Below are 12408 nucleotides of genomic sequence, written 5' to 3'. Positions count from 1 at the left end.
AAAATACGATAATATCCTTGAATTAAATTTTGAAAAAATAAAAGATTCATTAATCTTTAAGTCCATTTTTTTATATTAAATGTTAATCCACACCAATTAGGATGAATGCTAATTAGTCATAATTTGAATTCCAGTTACTTTCATCAACTCGACTTGTCATACAACCGTAATAATAAAAATTATCTTCTCAAGGGAAGGTAAACAAAAGGTTAGTTATTCAAGGTCCCCAGAAAAAAAAAATCAATTGGTATATTTCTTTAAATTGATATTTAGTACACACCATTCAGATAACGAAAATCAATGCAAAATCTTTAAGTTAACGAAATTCATTCACCACCAAAATCTATGCCTATTCTCACTAAGTTATTCTACAAAAATGATTATACAACAAAATCATCCTATCGCGTGGTTCTCATCCATATCTTTTCTTTCATCCACTTCGTGCTTTCATTTGTACCAACCGGCAAGGAAATACCTTAGCAAGAAACAGAAACAGCACGCTATAGCCTGTCCAAAGAAAGAAAATAAGAGCAATGATATAAAAGATTTCAACTAAAAATAGTTCTGTGTTTCCTACTGAGATTGTGATAAAATATATGATAACAAAATATAAAGTCATTAAAATCTGCTCTCTTGATTTTTTAATCAATGATTAATATCCTGCATTTTTTCCCTCTAAAGAGCCCCCCCATAGTAGGAGCCAAATCCAACAAAATAAAGCAAGTTCACCATTATCAGTGAAATCAGATTAGGACATACGAACCACTAGTTTACTAGAATCACACAAAAACCAACTTCACCATATTATTGAACTTAACACAGTTCAACATGGAAATATAAAACAAAAAGAAAAATGCTAGGTACAAGAATTAGAGAGAGACAGACAGAGAGAGAGGGAATCACCTGGAAAGCAAGAAGATAAATACAAAGTGTCTTTTCAGACTTTTGGCCTAAATTTCTTAGGAAAAAGTTAACAAGTGTCCCATCATTTGTCCCAGTCAGTAGTCCAGTTTGAGGGTCAAACCTGAATGAGTAGATGGTATATGAGGTTTCAACCAAACAAGTATATGCAAGATGTCTGAACCAATACTAAGACACATCTATCAATGCCTACCTTGGCAGTCGATGACGTGGACAAGGAATATAGCCAGAAAGCTGGAGCAAAACATATTCTATGTCAGATATGCTCACAAGAGTTTTAAATTATCACAAATTCAATATGTCAATGGAAGTTATAATAGTGTCAAACCTGGGGGAGTGACAAGAGAAAGTTCAAAACTTGAGGTAGGAAGAAAATCAAGAGTGTTTCACTGAAGCCAAAAATATAACATAATAAAATTATTACCAGGAAATCAATGATCACAGTAAGGCAAGCTCATAAACATCAGTGGAATGGATTCATACAAATGTGCTAAGTTTTAATAATGTTTTTTTTTTTTTTTGAACGGCCAAAATATCATATATTATAATAAGATAGTACCAGAGGTACTACAGGGGTACATATAGACAGCCATATAAAAAGGCTAGAAAACAAAAGCTACATGGACCTCCCCAGCAAGAAAGCTTACAAAACCCAGCCAACCAGCCCCTCCTAGGTGAAAGCTAAAGACATAGATGAGGATCATTGTTGAAAAGGAACATCAAAGTCCTTTTCCCACCCCTTCAACCAAGTCCAGGTGAGAAAAATAGCATTATCCACCAACTTGGATATAAGAAACTGTTGATCTTTGAAGATCATATCGTTCCTGTAATTCCAAATAGACATAGTGGCTGCTACCCACCAAATCTTCCACTTTCTATTAGTAGCCCTTGAAACCGCCAACAAGGAATGCTGAGTGAAGTTGTCCACTGGCCTACAATGCACTACTCTTGCTTCCTTGACCCAAGAGTTAAATTCCCACCACAATGGCATAATTTTCTTGCATGAGAAGAAAAGATGAGAGGCAGATTCCACTTGGCTTTGGCAAAAGGTACAAAGATCACTTTCAAGAGCTACTTGTCGTCTAGATAGATTATCCTTGGTTGGTAACCTATCCCATAGAAGTCTCCAGGCAAAGGATATAGCTCTCGGGGGAGCTTTTATTGCCCACAGCTGGCTGAAAGCATGACTAAGGTAGGCTGTTGATTGATCACCTTTGATACAGTGGTAAGCAGAGGATGTAGTGAAAGCTCCTTTTGGATCAGCCCCCCACACCCATTGGTCCTTGATAGCTGCATTAGGAATTAAAGCTGAAACCTGATCAATAAAATCTGATGCACTTCCCAGCTCATAGTCAAACAGGTTTCTCCTCCAAGAGAACTTCCACTGCCATCCTTGATCACCAAAAAACCCCATGTTCCCCACTATCTCAGATTTGTGAGAAATACAAATCTGGATATTTATCTCTAAGGGTTCTTCCATCACTCAACCAAGCATCCTCCCAAAATAGTATTTGGTCGCCACTACCCAAACTCCATTTGAACTGATTTAGGACCCCTGCCATGCTGCTGTGTAACATTACAGACTTCAAATCAGACCACCAAAAGGAGTGGTTCTGATTGTGAGAGGCCTCTTCCAATCCTCTCCATCCTTTGTACTTTGAGATGAGAATTCTGCTCCAAAGGTGATCTGATTGTTGGAACATCAGCCACTTCCATTTTTTGATGAGAAGGGCTCTGTTAAAATCCTTGATATCTTTGATTCCTAGACCTCCTTTGCTTCTAGGAGCACAGATTTTATCCCAAGCCACCCAAGCAATTTTCTTCCCTTCTGCATCTCCTCCCCACAGAAAACTCCTTTGAATGGAAGTTAGCCTCTTTACCACTGCTGAAGGGGCTTTGAAAAAAGACAAGTAAAACAGAGGCAAAGCTGTCATAACAGAATTTATTAAAGTAATTCTGCCTGCCATTGAAACTTTCCTCTGGTTCCAACTATTCAGCTTAGCCTCAAATTTTCTTACTATGGGCTCCCACATAATTTTCCTTCTCGGGTTAGCTCCTATGGGCATCCCTAGATATGTGAAAGGAAGCTGCAAAAGTCCACAGTTTAGGTGTTCAGCTGCAGATTTGCACCACTGCTGAGTTTGGCCAATAGCACCAAAATGACTCTTGGCAAAGTTAATTCTAAGGCCAGAAACCATCTCATAACTTCTGAGCAGAGCCTTAATAAGAGTGACATTGTCCATAGAGGGTTCCCCAAGGAATATAGTGTCATCAGCAAATTGGAGCATATTTACTGGAATCTTTTTCTTCCCCACCAAAAAGCTGTGATAAAGGTTTTTGGAAACAGCTTCCCTCATCATGCCTGATAACCCTTCAGCTACTAGATTAAACAAGAAAGGTGCTAAGGGATCCCCTTGTCTCAAACCTCTTTGGGGTTGAAATTCATCAGTTGGACTGCCATTCACCAGAATGGATATAGAAGCTGATGATAAACACTCTTTAATCCAGCCTATCCACTTATCTTGAAAGCCCATTCTTCTCATCATGTAAAATAGGAAATGCCAAGACACGGAGTCATAAGCCTTTTCAAAATCAGCTTTAAACAGCAAGCAAGGTTTCTTGCATCTCCTAGCCTCCTCCACAACCTCATTCGCAATTAAAACTGCATGAAGAAGCTGTCTGCCCTTAACAAAGGCTGATTGCCTTTCATCTATGAGATGGTTCATAATCTTACTGAGCCTATTGGCTAGGACTTTGGCAATAACTTTATAGACACATCCTATTAAGGATATTGGTCTAAAATCAGTTATGAATTGGGGGTCTTTAGTCTTGGGGATGAGAGCTATGAATGATGAATTGAGGCCCTTGGGGATAACTGCATTGACATGAAATTCTGAGAAGAACCTGAGAAACTCAGGTTTCAGAAGCTTCCAAAAATGCTTAATAAAGCAGAAATTAAGCCCATCAGTCCTGGGCTTTTATCACTACCACAGGCCCACACTGCATTAGTTATCTCCTCCTCCTTAAAAGCTTCCACCAGCATCTCACTTTGGGTTACAGACAAAGCCTTGAAAGAAACTCCATCCAAGTTTGAGTTTGGTGAACAAGGATCTGCAAATCTGTCTTTAAAGTGCTTAAGAACTGCTTCCTTAATAACTTTGGGTTTATCTACCCAGCCTCCATTTATATACATCCCCCTTAGAGTATTCCTCCTTCTACTTGAGTTGATGATTTTATGAAAATAAGCAGTGTTACTATCTCCCTGTTTAAGCCATTTGCACCTTGATTTCTGACGCAGCATAGATTCTTGGAGAAGAGATTGCTCCCATAATTCAGACTGTAGATTCTTAAGCTCTTGGACCTGCTGATCAGTGGGTTGGCCTATGAAAGAATTCTCCAAATCATTCAGCTTTTGCTGGATTGACTTCACCTTGCTAAACTGATCCCCACTCTTTTCTTTGCTCCAGATTTTTAGTCTATGTTTTAGATGCTGCAGTTTACATTTCAAAGCATATCCCCCCCATCCCATAGGCTGGTTAGTAGACCAACAATCCTTCACCACCTTATTAAAATCTTTGTTGTGCAGCCAGGCATTAAAGACTCTAAAAGGCTTTGGGCCCCAGTCTGTTGTTTTGGATTGTAACATGATAGGACAGTGGTCTGAGTAGTTCCTTTCAAGATTGTGCTGAGAACTATCAGGCCACTTAGCAATCCAATCATCCGAAAGCAGCACTCTGTCTAGCCTGCTTTTACAAGAGCCATTTGGCCTGAACCAAGTAAAGGGTTTTCCAAAGCACGGGATATCCTCCACCTCCATATCAGCTAGCCAATCATTGAATTCTGATATGATGCTAGTGTCTGGATGGCAGAGATTACTACCCACTCTTTCAGCCGGGGTCCTAATGCAATTGAAGTCCCCTACAAGGCACCAACATTGAACCTGGGACTGACTTTTCAGATCATAAAGCTTCAGCCAAAGCTGTCTTTTAGATGCTAAGTCACAGGCAGCATATATGTTTACCACCACTACCCTATGACCCTCGGCCAGCCAAACCCCCTCCAACATGATAAATCCCCTTTCAGCTCTTCTACATTCAACCCTGAAGTTGCTGTTATCCCAGACACACAAGAGGCCTCCTGCTGTGTTGTCTGCAGGAACCCACTCCCAGTCGTAATCAGATTGGCCCCACAAGGCCTTACACACAACCTTGTCCATAGATTCTCTCTTTGTTTCTTGCAAGCAAAGAAGGTCTATCCTCTGCTTCCCAACCAAGTACCTGATAGAGGCCCACTTTATACCTCTACCCAACCCTCTAATATTATAAGATAAAATATTCATTGAGGGCGTATCCTATTCCCCATCTTTTTGGCTTCTTCTCTATCTCTGCACTCCATAGAAGCATAGTTGTGGAGAACATCTAAATCTGTTTTCATGCCTAATTCCTTTCCCAAAGTACATAGATGTTGGGCCTCGAGCATCATCTCATCGCTGCACTGAATTTCACTTTTTAATCTCCCATCTGAGGATACAGGGTTCTGCTTCTGATTCTTAGTTTGAGTGTCATTTGGGTCTGCTGAAAAAAAGCTGCAGTGAGGAAGTGAAGGGTCTTGTGTCTCCATTTGAGGGATTCGGGCCCTAGAATGAGAGCTGGTCTTTTGCCGAGAATATACTTTACAAAACTTGTCTGAGCACACTTTTAAAGTTTGGGCTGCATGTCTTGACTTCTCCTTGTGACACCCTTCCTCTGTCATTAATGGGCCTGGGTTATTACCTAAACCACCCCCCTTATGATGCTGTCCTTCGTTCCTTCCCAAGTGGTCAGCTGAGTAAAAATTCTCCTTATTGCACCCTTCATTAACCTCTAGTGGGCCCTTTAAGTAGTTTGGCCCATTCTGTTCCAGAGACAAGGGAGAAGAAATTTGTATTGCAGTTATCTCTTCTTCCCCGATACGAACCTGCCCTTCTGAATCCTTCCCTTCTCCATTCAAATTTTTTCCTTGTGGGTGATGTCTGTGCCTATAGTCTGTCTGTTGTGTATTTTTGACAGCGTCCCTTTTAATATAAACTTCCTCCTTCTGAGTGACTGCAGAGCCTTCCCCTAATCTGTCTTTACTAGAATTAGGGTCTAACATAGCCTCTTCGAAGCTTTTTGACTTTTGCTGAAGGTTTACGTTAAGCTGGGTATTACCCGTAGGTCCCCCATCGATGCTGCGACCATCAGTCTGACGGTGTGCCCACTGGTTATCCGCTGGAGAAGCATTCCGATTGGATAGCTCCGGCGAGAAAGAAAAGTTGGTATCGGTGTCATCCACCGCGTCACCACCATCCCCATCGTCGTCAGACGTTATCATTTCAGACCACCCCTCCGACGGCAAAGTGCTTCTCTTGGTCGTTCCGCCATCGGGACCAACTTCTTCTACGATCCAGACCTTGTACTCGAGCTCCCCCACGCGGACGATGATGTCGGACCTTATCAGTGGCGGCAGCGGCGTCCTCACCAATACACGGGCCTGGTCGAGACGCCGGCGATCCTCCGTGTCCTCGTCGGGCTCGATAACGTCACCTATATCAGCCATGGCCATCCTGAAGCTTTTCATCCCCCATACCTGTATCGGGAAGCCCCACATTTGAAGCCAAACGACCCTGTTAGTGGGTCTAGTTGACGGCGACCACTTCTTCAATTCGTAGAAGAGGGAATCTCCTCTTTCCATCTCCGACTTGATAAGGAGACGGGCCTGGTCGTTGGACAAACCAGGTAGTAGGACCATGTCGTCACCTAGGAACTTAGTGCCGACATTGTATCCTAGCTCCCACGCGAGACGGTCCTCTAAAGTTTCAATCTCCGTCATCTTCTTTAGTTTTCCCGTCCAGGTTCCGTCACACCAAGCTCCCCCTCTTTCTTGTGGGTTGATCTGAATGATTGGTTTGGTAACCTCGTCTACCTTCGTGGGTCCTTGATACCCCCCTTCAACCACAGCGTCCACATATGACCTCCGAGAAGGATCAATATTCGTCACACCGGCCTTACTCCCTTCGATCATCTTCTTCCTCCCAACATTTTTATTTTCCTGCAACTCTGTTTTCCGGCCTGGTCTTTCAAACCTCGGAAGGTTGGCAAAAAGCTTGCAGTCGTTAATGACGATATTGTCCAGCCTTAGTTCCAGTCCTTTTGCGTCCCGAACGTCCTTGAAGCGCACGAAACCGTACCTCCTACCCTCCTTGTTGAGTCTCTTGGCGATGTATACTTCACGGACATCTCCCCATTTTTTGAAGTGCCGCCATAACAGCTCCTCATTAGCTTCGTCGGGAAAATGTGTGAAATAGTAGGACGTAATATCAGCCTTATTCCTCCAGTTACAGCCGTAAAGTATGCCCCTGCCCCCTAACTCCAGCTGTCTGCCCGCCGACAAGGAATGCTGCATAGCCTTCAAAGACCTTCTACTTACCACCGTAGTCCACTTTTCTTCCTCAGCAAGGTCGTTATTCCAACCTCCATTCCCTTCATGCAATACTTCCTTTCGAGTCACGTTCCTCCATCGCCCTCTGTTTGTGACAGTGGTTCTCGACCGCTCGCGCCTTTTCTCGCCCGTTCTACCCCTGTGACTCTCCTTAACTATCGAAAGGGCTCTATTCCGGTCCCTCTCGCGCCCTCTCTCTCCCTCTCCCCCTGAAAACCTGTCCTTCTGTTTCTCTCCAAGTCTCCCACTCTCACTGGGTCTCTCACTCTCTCTGTGTTTCTCTCTCTCTCTGGGTTTCTCTCTCTCTCGCTCTCTCATTCTCTCGCTAAGTTTTAATTTCTCACTCTCTCTGTGTTTCTCTCTCTCTCTGGGTTTCTCTCTCTCTCGCTCTCTCATTCTCTCGCTAAGTTTTAATAATGTAGTATCATTTTTCTCTTGTCAAGATCCTAGTAGATGACCAGATGGTCAAGCAGGTCACCTACAGAAAGCTTCCATTGTAATGTTAGGAGGAGAGTCCTCAGAGAAAAATGAAATAGTTATTTATTGAGAATGGAAAGCAATATTCCTTGAGGATGAACTTAACACAAACCTCACACTTGAATGGAAAATCCCCACCTCAAACAAGATTTTGCTATTATATGTAGCAGTAGACTTGGCAGTCATGTTATACATATTGTTAATTATGGTTAAGATGAACATTCTATGGTCCATTTGTTCACAGTTTAGGTATCATGGATTTATTGTACAAAGTGAAACATGGAAGGTTTTTCTTATAAAAGGCAGCAAAATCATTCACCAAATTACTTAGAGAAATGGAAAGATTGCCACATAAAGAACTATTTATTAGCAAGTATCAACTTATAAAACTGAAGATTGACCATATATTTGTCTCTATGATTGATCCTTTAGAATGGAAAGCAAGATTGGAGTCACAAATTTAGAGTCCCCAGTATATCTATGATTCTATGCCTAGTTTGCACCAAAAACACAGATAGGATAGCCAAATTAAGATTATTGACAGATAAAAGTAAGGATGTACCTAAAATGGCCTAAAATACCAATCACAGCCATAGTCATCCCAGCAAAGTATGTATATGTATCACCAACAAAAACTGAAGAGGGATACCTGGAACAAGAAGACCATACTGTAAGTAAAACTACTCTATCAAAAAAGGTTTCAAATGAAATGATAATGATACATCAGTGAATACCAGTTGTAAGAAAGTAAAGCCAAAGAGGTAGCTAGCAAGGGCTGAGCTAAGTAAATAGAAAATGCATGTGCTTGCTTATATTCAGGATCTGTTGATGCTCCAATTTGCATAATATTGTGTATCAGGATCTGCACATCCACATTATTATCAACTTCCATGACCAAAGTGGATTCTGTTAACTTTTACAAGCTTTGATACTTACAGCTGATGCAATAACCACTGTCTGCCCAACTTCAAGGCCATTTATTCCAGCATGTATATTGATGGAATTTGTGCAAAAAACAGCCAAGAGCCCCATATATAGTTTATACATCCATCCTGCCCCATAAAACAAAGTCAAAATAGTGAATCTTTACAGTAATTAGTAATAACTCCTCAAGTATCATTTACATAAAGGTACAACATCAATATGGAAGCTCAGAAATGACATTATCTTCAACAATCATCCTTTTGTCATATCGAGTCTGTTGGACAATACAATTTTCCTCTCTTGGTCTTGGATGAGGGGGTGGGAAAAGGATTTTAATGTTCCTTTTCACCAATGGTCTTCATCTATGGCTTTGGCTTTTAAGTAGTGATAGTGTTGTTGGGTTGGGTTGAATTGTTTCTGTTGGGATGTTGCATAATTTTATTTACTTTTCTGTCCCAGGAGAACCTACCTCCTGTGGCTTCTTGTAGTACCTCTGGTACTATGTATCTTCTATTCTATATTTAATATAATTTTGGCCGTTCAAAAAAAAAAACATAAAGGTACAAAAAGCTTACCAAGATCCAAAACCTCAATCCCAATGTGTGGGACAAGTGGCTTTGGTATAACTATAGTTGTGTGTCCAGCATATGCCATTAACAAAGGAAGTGCAGCAATTGATGGGAGTAGTAACTTTCTGTTCTTCACATCGACATAAAATCAAAAACAAAACTACTCTAACATTAGTTAACAAGCACAAATCCAGGAAGCAAATAATGAAAACTTGTATACTTACACTCTCCATGGGACATCAAGGACATCATCGACAAATCCTAGCAGTGTCATGAAACAAATGCACGCTAATGCTGCATTGTATTCAACAAGCCACTGCAAAACCAAAAATAATTCATAACAATGCTCCTTTCTTCTATTGATATCAGTTCCAAGATATTAGAGTCAAAACAAATACTCAGATTTACCATACTCATAACTTACATTTGAATCTGATGTGAAGTTAAAATACTGAAACAAGATTGCCACAACCAAGAACACAATACCAACAACTATACCTAATGATTCAGGCCTGCAAAGAATAAGGTAGCATAATCAAAACTTAGTACCAAAAATTTATGATGGCAGATTACAATACTTTCCCTCCTATGCATACATGACATAAATACATCATGAATATAGTAGTATAGTACCATATAAACCTAGCTATGTTTTTGTTCTCTACTTGACTTTTTTAACTACATTTTACATAACCTTCAACTATGTACGGTAATAATCTCTCACACTAATCAATTTAACCTTCTCTTCACTCTTATACACCCAAACATGTTGATCTGCAAGTTCCATACATGATAATCGAATATTAAATTAAACCATCAGCCAAAACAACCTGTTTGGTAGTTGTGACACTTTCTTATTCTTATCAGTTATCACACATTTCCATTTAAAATCTAAACTAAAAATTCCAAATTCAAGAATTCCATTGACAAAAGAATGAAGGATATAAATAACATAAAATCAGTTGAACAACTCAAACTATAGAACAGATTCTAAGAAAACAATCGGTACATCTTCATCTAATACATACATGTTTACGCCATTATCAAATGTGAGTATTACTCTGGTAGATAGCAACATTATAAAGGTTTTCAGAGCATTAAGTACAACACCAATTACAAAAATAGGTAAACCAATAAATCCAGAGACATATATTTAACAATCCAAGAACAACAAGTATAGGATCCAAAAGGAAACTAACGATCACATGGAATTGCATTGCATATTAGAACAGAACTTCATCCCAAAAGAAGAAAAAAAATGAGATATAAGGTGGGGTGGATGGTTAAGGGAGAAGAAAAGATTCCTCTAACAAAACTAACATTTGTCGATAATAAATAAAAAACAAAAGAAAGAAAAATTTTATATCTCAAACTGAAAATCCCCTCCCAAATCGGGTATGGAAAATTTTATAGCTTGAGGTCCCGACCAAGATTAGTCACCTTTCGTACCAATGCCAAGGTCCCAAAAAAAAAAAATCTCCTCCCAAATCTAACTAAATGTTCCATACACAATGTATTTTTCTTTAAAAGAAAACAACGAAATCAAAAGCCTGCTAAACCACCCATGATTATAAAAAAAAAAAAAAAGAAGAAGAAGACACCCAGATCTCGAAACCAACATCCAAAGCAACCCCACTTCATAAAAACAAATGGGGAATGAAGAAAGAAAAAAAGACTCACACTTTGACAGTTCCCTGAGGGGTGCCCTTCTTGTTGATGTCATACCCAAAGAGGTTCCGCTTCTGGACGTAGCGGGACGCGACGGGGATCATCTTGACCGTGACGAAGAGACCCGCGAGGCTCATTCCAGCGTTGATGAGGATCGATCTTCGGAGCTCCGGCTCGATGGGATAGTAGCGGAAGAGGAGATACGAGTAAGGGAGCAAGAAGAAGAGAGAGAGCTTCAGAAGAAGACCCCATTTAGGAGGCGCAATTGGAGGGTCTGTTGTGGTTGGTTTTTGTTCGGGTTTGGTGGTTGTGGTGTTTTCCTTTGTTGCAGGAGAAGAAGAATGAGGCTCGGAAGAAGAGAGTCTCTTTCGTGCTCCCATTGTTGTTGTTGTTTTGTTTCGCAGGGAAAAGCACTAGTACAGAGACTTATGGGAGATTTTATTTGCGGCGGTGAATTCTTCTTTTCTTCTGTTTAGTTATTTTGGACTAGTATCCCAGTCGTCACTGAACCAATCAGAAGTTGCCAATTCACCGGGAGTGGACAGCGTGGCACTTTTTATTATAATTGCATGAATTAAAATAAATGACGTGTAATTGTTTTGAAATGATTAATTAAAATGTTAATTAAAAAGTAAATAAAAACTGAAACGGGTTAATTAATCGTTTATTTATTTATAATAATATCCCGCTTATCCGGAAAACTATCCTTCGAGATTGAAATAAACACATGTTAATTAATTAATGTTTGAGATGACAATGGGTGAGTTTTTATATTCTCATTTCAGTCTCCACAACAGACTCAACAGAGTTGGGGTCAGATTTATAAAAAAAATGAGGTGGAAACATGAAACTTAACATCATCTTCGTCGGATCTTATTGAGTTCTGGAAAACTCAAAGAAAATGGCATCTCACATTTTTTAAAAAAAATATTTTTTCATATATTTTAAATAAATCATAGATTAAATTATTAACTATGTTTTAATTCAATCATTATATTTAATTTAATAAATAATATAAACATATTTAAGAATTAAATAATATTTTAAACTAAATGTATAGTTTTTAATTTTGTTATAATTAAAATATTATTTATTTAATTATTAAAATAATTATTCTATATTTTAATAATTATAAATAATAAAATATGAAAATAATCATATAATTAATAATTACATATAATAATAGAATTATATATAAATATATAAGTGTATTATTAATAATTATAAAAATATATGTAATAGAGTGGGTATGGGAGCGGGAGTGACATACCCAAATCCGAATCCAACCTCAATTCTCCAAGTAGGTGAAAATCCAACCCCTATTAAAGCGAGTTTTTCCTCTCAAAATTGAAGAGTGATTGGACATGTCTAGTTAGTGTATTTTTCACAT

General features: G+C 39.3%; 1 protein-coding gene across 1 annotated transcript; it reads right to left on the bottom strand.

Annotated features, from left to right (window-relative positions):
* Positions 1–229: 229 nt before the first annotated feature.
* Positions 230–11465, bottom strand: LOC100789475 (UDP-N-acetylglucosamine--dolichyl-phosphate N-acetylglucosaminephosphotransferase). Its single transcript, XM_003535846.5, has 11 exons — positions 11031–11465; positions 9775–9862; positions 9575–9666; positions 9357–9475; positions 8794–8909; positions 8592–8719; positions 8420–8506; positions 1250–1310; positions 1115–1155; positions 904–1024; positions 230–507 (listed from the first exon to the last, which is right to left on the bottom strand). Exons 1-11 carry the CDS (start codon positions 11396–11398, stop codon positions 448–450), a joined length of 1281 nt encoding a protein of 426 aa, XP_003535894.1. The 5' UTR covers positions 11399–11465; the 3' UTR covers positions 230–447.
* Positions 11466–12408: the final 943 nt, after the last annotated feature.

The sequence above is a fragment of the Glycine max genome, chromosome 10 (genome assembly GCF_000004515.6).
Source record: "Glycine max cultivar Williams 82 chromosome 10, Glycine_max_v4.0, whole genome shotgun sequence".
Classification (NCBI taxonomy): Eukaryota; Viridiplantae; Streptophyta; class Magnoliopsida; order Fabales; family Fabaceae; genus Glycine; species Glycine max.
Note: the sequence above shows the minus strand (reverse complement) of the source record. Positions and strands in the feature narration are given on the sequence as shown.